Source organism: Mandrillus leucophaeus, unplaced genomic scaffold (genome assembly GCF_000951045.1).
Source record: "Mandrillus leucophaeus isolate KB7577 unplaced genomic scaffold, Mleu.le_1.0 Scaffold76, whole genome shotgun sequence".
In the NCBI taxonomy this organism is placed as follows: domain Eukaryota; kingdom Metazoa; phylum Chordata; class Mammalia; order Primates; family Cercopithecidae; genus Mandrillus; species Mandrillus leucophaeus.
In genome coordinates, this window is record NW_012108252.1 from 6,027,865 (window position 1) to 6,044,073 (window position 16,209).

The following is a 16,209-nucleotide window of genomic DNA, read 5'->3' on the forward strand; positions in this document are numbered from 1 at the left end:
ACAGTGGGGTTTTAAAGTCTCTGATTATTATTGTGTGGGAGTCTAAGTCTCTTTGCAAGTCTCTAAGGACTTGCTTTATGAATCTGGGTGCTCCTGGATTGGGTGCATATATATTTAGGTTAGCTCTTCTTGTTGAATTGAATTGATCCCTTTACCATTATGTAAATACCCTCTTTGTCTCTTTTGATTTTTGTTGGTTTACAGTCTGTTTTATCAGAGACTAGGATTGTAACCCCTGCCTTTTTTGTTTTCCATTTGCTTGGTAGATCTTTCTCCATCCCTTTATTTTGAGCCTATGTGTGTTTCTGCATGTGAGATGGGTCTCCTGAATACAGCACACTGATGGGTCTTGACTCTATCCAATTTGCCAGTCTGTGTCTGTTAATTGGAGCATTTAGCCCATTTACATTTAAGTTTAATATTGTTCTGTGTGAACCTGATCCTGTCATTATGATGTTAGTTGGTTATTTTGCTCATTAGTTGATGTAGTTTCTTCCTAGCATCGATGGTCTTTACATTTTGGCATGTTTTAGCAGTGGTTGGTACCAGTTGTTCCTTTCCATGTTTAGTGCTTCCTTCAGGATCTCTTGTAAGGCAGGTCTGGTAATGACAAAACCTCTCAGCCTTTGTAAAGGATTTTATTTCTCCTTCACTTATGAAGCTTAGTTTGGCTGGATATGAAATTCTGGGTTGAAAATTCTTTTCTTTAAAATGTTGAATATTGGCCCCCACTCTCTTCTGGCTTGTAGAGATCTGCTGTTAGTCTGATGGGCTTCCCTTTGAGGGTAACCTGACCTTTCTCTGTGACTGCCCTTAATATTTTTTCCTTCATTACAACTTTGGTGAATCTGACAATTATGTGTCTTGGAGTTGCTCTTCTCGAGGAATATCTTTGTGGCATTCTCTGTATTTCTTGAATTTGAATATTGGCCTGCCTTGCTAGGTTGGGAAAGTTCTCCTGGATAATATCCTGCAGAGTGTTTTCCAACTTGGTTCCATTCTCTCCATCACTTTCAGGTACACCAGACATACATTTGGTCTCTTCACATAGTTCCATATTTCTTGGAGGCTTGGTTCATTTCTTTTTACTCTTTTTTCTCTAAACTTCTCTTCTTGCTTCATTTTATTAGTTTGATCTTCAATCACTGATACCCTTTCTTCCAGTTGATCCAGTCAGTTACCGAAGCTTGTACATTTGTCACGTAGTTCTCATGTCATGGTTTTCATCTCTATCAGGTCATTTAAGGACTTCTTTACATTGGTTATTCTAGTTAGTCATTTGTCAAATCTTTTTTCAAGGTTTTTAGCTTCTTTGTGCTGGGTTCGTACTTCCTCCTTTAGCTCAGAGAAGTTTGATCGTCTGAAGCCTTCTCTCAACTCGTCAAAGTCATTCTCTGTCTAGCTTTGTTCCATTGCTGATGAGGAGGTGCATTCCTTTGGAGGGGGAGAGGCGCTCTGATTTTTAGAATTTTGAGGTTTTCTGCACTGCTTTTTCCCCATCTTTGTGGTTTTATCTACCTTTGGTTTTTGATGATCATGATGTACAGATGGGGTTTTGGTGTGGATGTGCTTTCTGTTTGTTAGTTTTCCTTCTAACAGTGAGGACCCTCAGCTGCAGGTCTGTTGGAGTTTGCTTGAGGTCCACTCCAGACCCTGTTTGCCTGTGTATCAGCAGTGGAGGCTGCAGAAGAGGAATATTGCTGAACAGCAAATGTTGCTGCCTGATCATTCCTCTGGAAACTTCATCTCAGAGGTGTACCTGCGTGAAGTGTCAGTCTGCCCCTAGTGGGGTATGTCTCCCAGTTAGGCTAACTGGGGGTCAGCGACCCACTTGAGCAGGCAGTCTGTCCGTCCTCAGATCTCAAACTCTGTGCTGGGAGAATCACTACCCTCTTCAAAGCTGTCAGACAGGGACATTTAAGTCTGCAGAGGTTTCTGCTGCCTTTTGTTTGGTTATGCCCTTTCCCCAGAGGTGTGGTATACAGAGGCAGGCAGACAGGCCTCCTTGAGCTGTGGTAGGCTCCACCCAGTTCGAGCGTCCTGGCTGCTTTGTTTACCTACTTAAGCCTCAGCAATGGTGGGTGCCCCTCCCCTAGCCTAGCTGCCACCTTGCAGTTAGATCTCAGACTGCTGTGCTAGCAATGAGGGAGGCTCTGTGGGTGTGGGACCCTCCGAGCTAGGTGAGGATATATTCTCCTGGTGTGCCGTTTGCTAAGACCGTTGGTAAAGCACAGTATTAGGGTGGGAGTGACCCGATTATCCAGATGTTATGTGTCATGGTTTCCCTTGACTAGGAAAGGGAATTCCCTTCCCCCTTGTGCTTCCCAGGTGAGGCAATGCCTCACCCTGCTTTGGCTTTTGCTCGTTGGGCTGCACCCACTGTCCTGCACCCACTGTCCAACATGCCCTAGTGAGATGAACCTGGTATCTCAGTTGGAAATGCAGAAATCACCCGTCTTCTGTGTTGCTCACACTGGGAGCTGGAGGCTGGAGCTGTTCCTATTTGGCCATCTTGGATTCAGGGTGTTTTTGTAGTGGCTGGTAACAATTTTTCCTCTCCATATTTAATGCTTCCTTCATGAGCTCTTGCAAGGCAGGCCTGGTGGTGATGAATTCCCTCAGCATTTTCTTGTCTGAAAAGGATTTTATTTCTCTTTCACTTATGAAACTTAGTTTGGCTGGCTATGAAATTCTGGGTTGGAAATTCTTTTAAGAATGTTGAATATTGGCCCCCAATCTCTTCTGGCTTTTAAGGCTTCTGCAGAGAGGTCTGCTGTTAGTCTGATGGGCTTCCCTTTGTATGTCACCTGGCCTTTCTCTGTGGCTGCCCTTGACATTTTTTCCTTCAGTTTTACCTTGGAGAACCTGAGGATTATGTGTCTTGGGGTTGATCTTCTCATGGAGTATCTTACTGGGGTTCTCTGGATTTCCTGAACTGGAACGTTGGCCTTGTCTTGCTAGGTTGCGGAAGTTCTCCTGGATGATATCCTGAAGTATGTTTTCCAAGTTGGGTTCTATACTCATCTCTTTCAGATACCTCAATCAATCATAGGTTTGGTCTTTTTACCTAATTTCATAGTTCTCAGAGGAATTCTTTGTTCTCTAATCTTGTCTGCCTGTCTTATTTCAGCAAGATAGTCTTCAAACTCTAAAATTCTTTCCTCCACTTAGTCCATTCAGGTATTGATACTTGTTGCACTGTGAAGTTCTCGTGTTGTGTTTTTCAGCTCCATCAGGTCATTTACATTCCTTTCTAAACTGGTTATTCTGGTTAACAGCTCCTGCATTGTTTTATCCTGGTTCTTAGCGTCTTTACATTGGGTTAGAACATGTTCCTTTAGCTCAGTGAACTTCATTATTACCCACTTTCTGAAGCCTTCTTCTTTCAATTCATCAATCTCAGCCTCTGCTCAGTTCTGTGCTTTTCCTGGAGAAGTGTTGCAATCATTTGGATGAGAAGAGGAACTCTGGCTTTTTGAGTTTTCAGTGTTTTCTTCATTGATTTTTTTCCTCATATTCCTGAGTTCTCCAGTTTTGATCTCTGAGGTTGCTGACCTTTGGATGAGGCTTTTGTGAGGGCTTTTTTGTTGATGGCTGTTGCTGCTTTCTCTGTTTTTCTTTTAACAGTCAGGCCCCTCTTTTGTAGGGCTGCTGTGGTTTGCTGGGGGTCCAGTCCAGACCCTATTTGCCTGGGTCCCACTTGCACCTGAAGGTGTTACCAGCAGAGGCTGCAGAACAGCAAAGATGGCTGCCTGCTCCTTCCTCTGGGAGTTCTGTCCCAGAGGGGCACTGACCTGATGCCAGTGGGAATATCCTTGTATAAGGTGTCTGGTGACCCCTGTTGTGTGTGGGGGGGTCTCATCCTATCAGGAGGCATGGGATCAGGGACTCGCTTAACAAAGCATTCTAGCTGCCCCTTGGCAGAGCAGGTGCACTGTGCTGTGGGGAATCCTACTAGTCCAGCCTGCCTGGATTCCTCAGAGCCAGCAGGGGAAGGACTAAGCCTGCTGATCTGTGGAGACCATGGCCACATGGAGCCCCAGGGGCTCCATCTTAGGGAGATCAGAGTTCTGTTCGTAAACCCCTGGCTGGAGTTGCTGAAATTCCCGCAGGGAGGCCCCGCTCAGTGAGGAGGGGAGGGGTCAGGGTCCAGCCTAAGGTGGCAGTCTGGCCACAATCTGTCACAGCTTCTGTGCTACGCTGTGGGGGAATTCCTCCTCTGTCCAAATTGCCCAGTCTCCCTAGCATTAGCCGGGAAAAAAAATGGCAGACTGCAGCTGCAGTGACGGTGGCTGCCCCTTCCCCCAGGAGCTCGTCATCTTAGGCAGCAGGCAGCCACAGTAATGGTGGTTGCTCCTCCCTCCAATAACTTGGTAGTCTTAAGAAGTTTTCAGTGGCCACCAAGAATCTGCACAGCTCTGTGCTTGAGACCCAAGGCCCTGGTGGCATGGGCTCATGAGGGGGATCTCCTGATCTGCAGGTTGCACAGATCCATGGAAAAAGTGTGGTTTCCTGAGTGGGGTAGCACAATCACTCATCACCTCCTTTGGCTGGGGGTGGGAGCTCCCCTTGCCCCATGTGTCTCCCAGGTGAGCTGTTGTACCACCTTGCTTTTTCTCACTTTCTGTGGATTATGCCAACTGCCTGGTCAGTCCCAATGAGAGAACCTGGATACCTCAGTTGCAGGTGCAGGATTCACTCACTGTTTTCATTCTTCTCGGTGGGAGGCTCCGGCCACAGCATTTCTGCTTGGCCCTCTTGACCCCTCCCCACAAAATAAACATTCTAAAGCTGCAATAGGCTGCTAGCTGAAAATTCAGGGACTTGGGCTATTGTATATATCTTCCTATTAAGAGAGAGTGCCAATATGCACCAATTCATTTATTCTTCAAAACAAATCTATAGGATATCTATAATAATTACAAGATAGGTATAACTGAGACTCCAGAATCCCCATTACTTTCACAGGCATATTTCTTATCTCAAAGTGGGAGTGCAAGGGTTCTGAAGATGAAGACCATTGCAGGCATGATACATTCCTATACTATGTAGCCTTGTGCCTTGCATCTGGTCGGACTCAATGAATATTTTAATTGATTACTGTAGAGGACGTAGCTCAGACAACAAATGAGTCTGGAGGGCAGACGTTGGCAGGGGATTTTTTTTTTTTTTTTTTTTTTTAGACAGAGTCTCACTCTGTCTCCCAGGCTGGAGTATAGTAGTGCAATCTTGGCTCACTGCAACCTCTGCCTTCCAGGTTCAAGCGATTCTTCCTCAGCCTCCCAAGTAGCTGGGATTACAGGTGTGTGCCATCACACCCAGCTAATTTTTGTATTTTTAGTAGAGATGGGGTTTTGCCATCTTGGCCAGTCTGGTCTGGAACTCCTGAACTCAGATGATCCGCCCACCTCAGCCTCCCACAGTGCTGGTATTACAGGTGTGAACCACCATGCCCAGCCGGCAGGGAGATGTTTTAAATGGAGTTAGAAAGTGTGTGTTAAAAAACCTTGCGTTATTACAAGGCAGCAAAAGATGCCTCTGGATTGCATAAATGCAGCAACAAAGTGCTAACACAAAGTGCTAACCCATAGTGCTAGTGGTTCTCAGATTATGTTTCCTGGGTCAGCAGCATCCTCACCAGCAACATCTAGAACTGTGTTTTAACAGGTTCTCTAGGTGGTTCTGATGCAGGCTCAAGTTTGAGAACCACTGTGGAATAATTTTTCTATTGCAAAACATTCGTAGTATGTTAAATGATAGGTTGGGGACTCTGACAGTATGGAGAAAAAGATGTATTTTGAATTTAATATCTTGCTCATTCTTAGGGGAACACATTTTGAAAATCTGTTCAGTGAATCCTAGTCAGGTGGGTTTTACTTTAGTTCTGGAAAGCTTTTTTTTAATGTTTGAAATTCAAAGATTAAAAAAAAATTTGCAAACATTAATGAGAAATATGATGATTGGGATAGCACAGAGATCCAAATATCTACAACTAAGTGACTTGATTGAAAACAACCTCACAAGGATGGGAAAACATTTCACACTAGCGGCATGAACTGGCTTCCACCTGCTGACTTACTTTCACATTTGGCGCTTGTCTGTGTCCACGTCTCGTCAGGGTTGCAGGTGATGATGCCTTGACCCTGCAGCAGAAAGCCTTCCCTACATTTGATGGACACATTCTGATCAACATAAAACTCCTTTTCAGACAGCAGAGCATTCTCAGGAATCACAAAAGGAACAGGGCATGGATTTGCTGTCAAAAAGAAAAGAAAATGCTTACTGATATTTTCCCTCTTTTCCTAATGTATTTCTTTGAAGGCAGAGTAGTAGTCCTATAGGAGATAGGTTCTCAGTAATGATCATATGAGGTTTAAAAATATGGAACTTCAAACATTAGACACAGCCTGGTTTTGTGTCCTCATGAAATTATGTGTAAAGATAAAGCCAGGTAAGATCAGAAAACATGAAGTTATTCAACCACTAATGCAAGGTCCTAAAAGTTGAAGATGACAAATTATTTAAATGACTGATTTTTTGATCAGCATTGTGAAAATAAAAGGCATACTAGAAATCAAGGGGTATATCATGTATTCCCTTATTATTTGAAGAATATCAAATACTTCTCATTGTCACTTTACTTTCTTTAGAAACCATCAGACATTTCCATGTGAGCTGAATATGACTTTAGACTCATACTGCTATGGGCAGGACATTAGAACTAGTGGAGTTAGAACTAGTGGAGTCTGCATGCCTTATTGATAAAGATGGATTCCTTTTTATAGGCCCGAGGGAAACACAGGAAATGATGATGGCATTATGCATGCTTAGTGCAAGTGTGTGACACACATATCAACACATATTTCAAGCAATTTCAGGTTTTCTGATTTTTAAATGGGCACGAAGTATTTGAGTGAGGTATACTTCTGCTGTTACTGCATTATGAAGGTACTTCAAACAGTAACAAGAGCAATCTCAACTTATACCTTGCTTGTGAATATTGTTTTCATTCGAATGGTTATAACTCATTATCTTAATTTATCATATTGATATATGCTTCATTATATTAACATCACATATTAAATGTATTTTCTTTCTTTCCTATCCCCAATAGAATTCATGATGCATGTATGTCAAAATTTTTTCATTAAGTTGCATTTTCTCTTAGTAATCAAGGAATCTGACAAAAGCTGATTCTCAGACAGGACTTAGATAACACAAATAGATTTTTAAAATATCCCAGAGAATTCAGAATTGCTTTCTCTGGGCCCATATCCCTTATAAGTGGAGATTTCTCTGTGTTTTGGATATGTGGGAAGCTAATCGTGAAGCTGAATCTGTCTAAAATCTCTCCTAAAGTCAACACACACGTTTGCAGAGAGGGACTGGGTGGCTCCAGGTTCCATTTTCTGTGCAGTGTGCCTCAGATAGCCCTTCAAGACTGTAGCCTCTGTTGCAGGAATATACCACGTTCGGTCCAGTCGTCGTGTTTTCAATGTCAGCTTTCCCATTGAGAAATTCAAGTGGAGCTTCACACCTGGTCTCTAAAAACAAGAATAAAAGCCTCCTATTAATTGCTTCCCCAATTCCTCTTTCCTTCTTTTCCTACGATTGCCAAATATACTTCATGGAATATATAAAATACTATGGCCTATTCATGTGTGAAGCACAGTGATATTCACTGAAGGAGAAAAATATAGCATACCTAAGTATTGGATTAATACACGTATGCAGTTAAAGATTGGGATTTAGTCCTATTGACTCCAGCTGTCTATGTATTAATAATGCTGGGGACAGGGGGTGTGGATGAGCAGGTGGGTAAAATAAAACAATCTCATTGTAAGTTGCTAACAATGGTCAAGAACTTTTCAAACAATACAAAATTTATTTCTTACAACCCTTAAGTTGTAAGCCCAAATAAAATACAGGATGCCCTGTTAAATTTCAATATCAGATAAATAACAAATACATTTTTAGTATAAGCATGTCTCAAATATTGCATATTTATAAATTTACATTTATTTTTCATCTGGAATTTAAATATAACTGCATGTCCTGTATTTTTGTTTCTTCTAAATCTGGCAACCTTACTTAAAGCAACTCTGAGATTATCTCGTAACATTTGCCAAAAAGTGAGGCTTAGAGAAGTTAAATAATTTGGTCAAGGTCAGACACTGCTTGTAAGAAGAGATAAAATATAAAATTATCAGAAGGTAAAAGATAATAGGAAAGCATAAAGAACAGGGACCCATGAGCTTGGGGGGAATTAGAATAAATGACATTTTATATGACTTTTAAGGAATATGCCAACTTCATAAACTGGTGGGTATTACAGTAAAGTTATAAGGAATGATTTTGCATTACTGTGAGAAATGTTATTAGCAGGGATGCTATGAGGAAAATAGGATCACCCTTTCAAGATCTCAAAAAATGGGCTTGAGTCTTAATTTTATAATTTTTGTGAAGGCAGAGAAGTTGGTTCTAGACTAGTGGTTATCAAGTTTGACTGTACTTTAGAGAACCTGGGAAGCATTTATGGCCTATCACAGACCAAATGAGTCCAAATCTTTATATTGAGGGCTACCTTTCAGTATTATATTAAAAATTCCCCCAAATATTGCAAATGTGAACTCAGAGTTGTAAGTCCCTGGACTAGATGCTAATGGACTTCTTTCAGTCCAAAGTTGAGTACACTGGGATCACGAATCTTAACATTGGCTGCACTTTGAAACCACCTAGGGAGCTTTAAAATGCTATTGATGCTGTGTTGGGCATGGTGGCTCATGCCTGTAATCCCAGCACTTTGGGAGGCTGAGGTGTGTGGGTTGCTTGAAGCCAGGAGTTCAAGACCAGCCGGGCCAATGTGGTGAAGCCCTGTCTCTACTGAAATACAAAAAATTACCTGGGTGTGGTGGAGCATGCCTGTAGCCCCACCTACTCAGGAGGCTGAGGCATGAGAGTCGTTTGAGCCCGGGAAGTGGAGGTTGCAGTGAGCCGAGGTTGCACTACTGCACTCCACCCCGGGTTACAGAGTGAGACTCTATTTAAAAATAAAAATAAAATAAGTACATACATACATTGTCCTTTGGCAGAGAAGGGAATACCGGGGATAAAGTTATGTGTGTTAACCCACATTTTGCCAAATAAACTTGGTTGTTCTCATAAAATGAGTTAATGTAAAATTCTATGCAAAATATTAATATTAATTTATTTGACAGATGGACCAACAGCACGTTAAAAGCATTGGCTAGTATTGTCACCAACAAAACAACAGCTCTAAGCCTTCTAATTCATAATTATTTGAGAAAACCCCCCACAAAATGCTAATAAACTCAATAGTTAACTAATTTTTAAACAAAATGTTTGCCATTGCAGAGTCAGTAATCTTGTGTCCTATTGCAGTTAATTGTTAATCCATACTACAGTTTTTGACCCTTTTACTGGTTTACTGCCCTTGAGAAAAAGCCCATTAAAAGGTTCTCATACAGTTAGTTTGCTTACATTTTTTTAAAATTACAAACCTAACCTATGAAGAAAATGTAGCCACACTGTTATTTTGTGTCCTCAGTGTCATTTTGGGGGCTGCTAAGTGTCATTCAACTCACCTTTGCATATTGCCACCCCTCCACTCCACTGTCTGTTCTCCTGGCAGACACGTTCCCTGTTCCCCTGTGAAACAATGGAGAAAGGTCATCAACAAGATCATAACTCTAGAATAGAAAAATAATAAGGAAATGCAAAGTAATCTTAGCTATGGCCTCGAATAGCTCAGCACTGGAATGCTAAATAAACACATTAAATAAATATAGTTTAAGGGAGTAGGTTTAGACTTTCAAAAATGTTTTTATCAAATTGCTTCAAAATTCATACCCTGGCAGACTGGTATAATTAAGGTACAGACTTTGCTTCACCTTTTATTTTAAATGGCAACTAATTATAATCTGTAGCTAAGACTGACAAAGAATGCATTAGAAATGGTCAAATAGTATTCTATTGTGTATGTATGTATACATATATGTGTATGCATTCTTAGAAATATATGAATCATAGTGCATCATAATATATGTATGTACACATACATACGCAATAGAGTACTATTTAGCCATAAAAACAGATGTGATATATACACATAAGTAGATACATATATATCTCAAATTTTCTTTATCCATTCGTCCATCGATGACACCCAACACTTAGGTTGACTCCATATATACCTTGGTAATTGTGTATTCCAAAAATGTATACAATTATGATTTGACAATCAGAAATAATATTAAGCATATATTCTAAAAATGCAATCCCCCAGAAACTATTTGGTTCAGATGATCTTGGCCTAGCAACATATACTCTTTTTCTTTTTACAACTTCTCAGGTGATTCTCAAGCAGATGGTAATGAACTACACTAATTATAAGAGCAGCAATTTATCAGTGATTCTCAGTCCTGGTTGCACACAGGAATTACCAAGGGAACTCTGAAAAAGTTACCGCTGCCCCAGACTCAACCCACAGAGATACTGAATTAATTAGTCTGACGTGAGAACAGGTATTTGCATTTTAAAAAATCATGTCTGATGGAAAAATTCAAACACATGAGAAATACCAACAGTAGAAAGAACAGTATAAGAAACTCTCATGCAGACCACCCAGTTTACCCAATTGACTCAAGGCCAACCTTGTTTCATGTAAGCCCCATCCCTTCCATGAACTCACATTATTTTGAAGCAAATTCCAGACTTCAAATCATTTAACAATAATTATTTCAGTATGAATTTCTAAAAGAACTCTTAAAAATTATAATCACAGTAACATTATCACACCTTAAAAGGGTAATAATTCCTTAATATTAATAAAATGTCCAGTTTTCAAATTTCCAATTGTTGCATATATTTCATAATTTATTCTTTAAATAGTTCTGTTGAATTAGTACCAAATAAGAGCCACACACTGAGACTAGTTTATGTTTCTGTGATGATTAATTTTATGAACAAATGTACAACAAACTGATGGATCATTACTTTTTTTTTTTTTTTTTTTTTTTGAGACAGAGTTTCGCTCTGTTGCCCAGGCTGGAGTGCAGTGGTGTGATCTTGGCTCACTGCAACCTCCACCTCCCGTGTTCAAGCGATTCTCTTGCCTCAGTTTCCCAAGTAGCTGAGACTACAGGCGCCCGCCACCACACCCAGCTAATTTTTGTATTTTTTAGTAGAGATGGGGTTTCACTACGTTGGACAGGCTGGTCTCAAACTCGTGACCTCCGGTGACCTACCTGCCTCACCCTCCCAAAGTGCTGAGTTTATAGGCATGAGCCACCATGCCCGGCCTTGATGGGTCATTACATTTGAAGAAGTATTAATAGATAATTCACCTTTAAACTTTTGGAAACATCCTGGTATTAACTACAAAATGGAGAGAGTGGTAATAGTCATTGCTCTCACTCTGAGCTCCATGTTAGAATCACCTGAGAAACTCTTTACAAATACTGACGTGCAGCAACTTGAGTGGGCCAGGAGGTGCCCAGCTTAAACACTGCTTCTGGAGGTGTCTGTGAGGATGTTGCTAGATGAAATTAGCATTTAAACTAGTAGACCATGTAAAGTAGATTGCCCTCCCCAGTGCAGGGGGCAGGGGGGTACATCTTCCAAAACACTGAGGGACCAAATAAAACAAATCATGGAAGAAGGAGGAAATGGCCCTTTTTTTCTTCCTCACTACTTGAGTTGGGACTCAATCTCCTCCTCTATCTTCAGACTGGGGTTTACATCATCACCTCACCTAGTTCTCAGACCTTTGGACTTAAACTGAATTACACCACCAGCTTCTCAGGGTCTCCAGTTTGCAGACGGAAGATCCTGGGATTCGGCCTCCATTAATATGTGAGCCAGTTCCTCATAATCTCTCTCTCTCCTCTCTCTCTCTCCTATTGGTTTTCTTTCTTTGGAGAATCGTGACTATGCAATATCTCTTATGTCTCTCTAAACTTAGATTCCTTCTCTATTTACTCCCTCTGCCCTGTCAATTTATTTGTCTTGCACACTGAAAAACCGGGTCATTGGTCCTGTATCTGTTCCCACAGATAGAATTTTGCCAGTTGCTTCACTGTGGTGTCTCTGACACTGTTTTTTGGATTTACAGGCTTGATAAGTTCCAAGTTTAATTTTTGTGTGTGTGTGGTGGAGGTGGGAGAGCACAAAATGTTTTCATAGATGGGATTGTTCACCCATCCAGAGACTCATAATGTCTGTATCCATTTTTTGTGACTTCAGCAGCCATGGTTGATCATAACCTAAATCCATTAATTCTTAGAAGTTGCAAATTCTGCTATTTAAATTCTATTTTATCATTATGAAATAGAACTTCCCCTCATCTACTATTTGGTTATCTAGTCAAACAAGTAGCATTGGAAAGACAATTTTTCCTCTTGAGTTGTCTGTTTTTAAAATAATGAGTTTGTTCATAAGCATCCTTTAAGAGATTCTAACTAATTTTTTAAAGTATCATTATAAGCCTAGTGTCATTTATGACCTATTTGATGTGTTTCAGTCAATTGAAGTTATTACCCTTATTAATGCTAAAATGGTCTCATCTTGACCTGTGGGAGCCTTGTCCAGTGTCTTCTGAATCCTTTGGACATGTAGTCTTTGATAGGGTCCCTGCTATTTCATGTGACAACAGTTTCCAGGTAATCTTTTACATTTCTTGCCCCAGACCTGGAATTGGTAGTTTCTCCAAGTAACTGAACATCAAGATTTTTAAAAAGTTTCTCAAGTGATTCTAACATGTCTAATAGCTTGGAGTGAGAATTCTAACATGTATAATAGCTTGGAGTGAGAACAATCACTATTGCACCTTTCTCAATTTTTTAGTTAACATATGTTTCCACAAATTTTTGAGTTTGCTGTATATTTGTTCATAATTTTATATTACTTTTCTTCTTAATAAATTGCAAGATTAATATTCTTGCATGAAAAACGAGGTTTCAAAAACAGGAAAACACTCCAAATGTAATCACCATTACATTATCATCTTTAGAGGAAAGAAGATACATACAAGCCTGGTCCCAGATTGCATATACCTATTTTATGATAATTCTTATACTGCATGGTCAGAAAATGATAGGACATGCAAAACATGTAACAGAAAACTGGCGATGAATACCTTTTTTTTTTTTTTGAGACTGGGTTTCACTCCTGTTACCCATGCTGGAGTGCAATGTTGCAATCTTGGCTCACTGCAACCTCTGCCTCCTGGGCTTAAGTGATCCTCCTCCCTCAGCCTCCTGAGTAGCTGGGACTATAGGCACACGCCATCGCGCCTGGCTATTTTCTGTAGAGACTGGGTCTTACTGTGTTGCCCAGGCTGGTCTTGAACTCCTGAGCTCAAGTGATCCACCCTCTTTGCCTTCCCAAAGTGCTGGGATTATAGGCGTGAGCCACGACACCCAGCCAAAACCTACCTTTAAATACAGTTATAACAATAAAAATAAAAATGAAGAGTTTCCTGAAAAACTAAATGACAACATTCTGTAATGTAAAATAGGCCTCTTAAGTTCCAAGTTTAGTCATATGGTAATGCTTTCAGCAAAACTGATTGATTACCTAGCTCTCCCACTAAAGTAAACAGAGACCTAGGTTTCGCAGAGGGATTTTAATATTACAAAGCAAGAGTTGTCTCAAGAATGAAGCTGGTATCAGTCAAAACTGCTCTGAGGTTTTTTCAAGCCAGATTTGCATATGGGAACTTGGCATCTCAATGCCAAGGTATATGAACCCACTGTTTGAGGAAATCCTGGCTTTGCATACCTAAATCCTTGTGGTTACCTCTCCATGGTGACCGCTGGTAATATGATTACCAGCAAGCTGAAACACAGGTTTAAATGGTCAGTTGAAGTCACAGTATCTGTCTTGTGGTTTGCAAACTTACTTTTTTTCTTTCTTATCATGGCTTTCATGTTTATTTGAGACTTATTTTGCTTTTCTTTTCTTTGAGATGGTCTCACTCTTGCCGCCCAGGCTGGAGTGCAGCGGCGTGATCTCAGCTTACTGCAACCTACACCTCTGGGTTCAAGTGATTCTCCTGCCTCAGTCTCCCAAGTAGCTGGAATTATAGGCGCCTGCCACCATGTCCAGCTAAGTTTTGTATTTTTAGTAGAGACAGGGTTTCAACATGTTGCCCAGACTGGTCTGGAACTTCTGACCTCAAGTGATCCACCCACCTCGGCCTCCTGAAGGGCTGGGATTACAGGCGTGAGCCACTGTGGCCAGGCTTATTTTGCTTTTTAAAACTCTAAGTTGCCTTGAATATTTATTGGAAAATGTTAAAGTATAAGGGAACAAAGTATAATAGAATCTTTTGAGACCAAAGTCAGTAAAACAAATTTGTGCTAATACTGAAAGTATCCCCAAGCATATTGAAAAAACAAATTAATTCTAGTTAAACAATTTGTTCACTTACCTCTAGTTCATAGCCAGGCTCACACTGATAAATAATTGTGCTTTCAAAGGTGTATTTACTGCCAATCACAAATCCATGTTCTGGACTTTCAGGTTTCCCACAAGAAACTGGACTGCAAGATTCATCAGAAAATGGTGGCTCCCAGGTTCCATCAAGCTAAGTAACAAATAACAAAATGTAAGTTATGTTTAGAAGTTAATACATATGAATGAATAAAATTGCAAATATTGATTATTTGTAGAATAATCTCCAAAATGAGTCAAAAGCACCTAGAGTTTGGTCCTACTTTTGCTACTTATTATCTGTGGACTTAAAAAACACACTTCAATTATTAGATGGCCTTAATAGTCACCCATAGACAATTTTAGACACTTCTTAAGCCCATAAAACAAGCATTTTCTTCCTAATATAATCTATTCAAAAATTACGAACAAGAAATATATATTCATTATAATGCATGAGAACTGGAGGTTAATACAAATATTCTATGACTTATACGAAGAATGCACTCTTACATTTCACATAATTCTATATTTTATAATAAAGTTTATGAGAAACAGCAAATTTTAGGCATACTACTCAAAGTTTAAGAAAATCAGCTTCCTTTTCTCCATTCCAATGAAAATACCTGAAAACATTTTATCACATATTTTTGAAGGGGTCATGTAGAAAAAATTTATATATATCTATAAAATTTTATATCTATGTAAAGAAATCCTTAATAAATGATTAAAAATAACCAAAATAAATTCCAGATACAGCAAAAGAAAACAATAATATGTAGCTTTTAACAGTTACTAGTGTTATAATACCCAGAAAGATTTCTGCAAAACAAAAAATTAAGGCACTCCTTACAGTATGGAAAAATTAAACGCAACATATATACCAGGAAAATGGTTAATCTTAAAAATGTTAACATATATATATGAGAGTTAACATTTTTCAGCCTGTTAGTTGGGTAAGGTGAGGCACACACAGATATATCTCTTGAAGATTGTTATTCTATTGCTAATATTTTTCTGTTTTCTTTGAGGAAATATATATGAACTGGATAACAGTTTTAAATAGGATTTGAGGCTAAGCCCTCATTCTACATATGAACCAAAAGTAATTTTGTATATATGCATGCATCATGATTAACCATTTTCCTAGTATATACGTTGCATTTAATTTTTCAATACTGTAAGTAATGCCTTAATAATTTTTTATTTTGCAGACATCTTTCTGAGTATTACAACACCAGTAACTGTTAAAAGCTACATATTATTGTTTTCTTTTACTATATCTGAAATTTGTTTTGGTTATTTTTATTTTAATCATTTATTAATGATTTCTTTTTCTCCAGAGACTTGTGATGACTCCTTTATCAGAATCAGCTCCTGACTCATTACTTTTGTTCCATTTATTTTTACTCCTATGTAATTTTATATGAATACTACAACTAAGAGTTTCATAATTCTGTAATATGTTTTAGTTTCTGGAGAGACTGGCCCTCCTTCAGTATTCATTTTTCAAAATTTATATTGATCTTATCCATTTATTTATGTTATGAACTACAGAATCATTTTGTCACATTACAATAAAATACTCCTAGGCGCTGAACATAGTTTAACACAATTTATGCTTTTTAACACTTAAATAGTGTCTATTCTACTTTTCAGACCAAAAATTTAAACCAAAACCCAGTTGAGCAAAAGAGAGGGGTCATACTATGTGTGAAGAAACTAATGAAGGTTGTCAAAAATAAATTATTGACT

At 39.3% G+C, this 16,209-nt stretch overlaps 1 protein-coding gene across 1 annotated transcript in view; it reads right to left on the reverse strand.

Annotated features, from left to right (window-relative positions):
• Positions 1–16,209, reverse strand: part of SVEP1 (sushi, von Willebrand factor type A, EGF and pentraxin domain containing 1) — a 237,981-nt gene that overhangs the window by 22,576 nt on the left and 199,196 nt on the right. Inside the window, exons 41-44 of the mRNA XM_011966393.1 lie at positions 14,453–14,608; positions 9,606–9,669; positions 7,371–7,544; positions 6,080–6,256 (exon numbers count right to left, since the gene is read on the reverse strand). Of these exons, the coding sequence (XP_011821783.1) occupies positions 6,080–6,256; positions 7,371–7,544; positions 9,606–9,669; positions 14,453–14,608 (571 nt within the window). The remainder of the gene's footprint in view (positions 1–6,079; positions 6,257–7,370; positions 7,545–9,605; positions 9,670–14,452; positions 14,609–16,209) is intronic.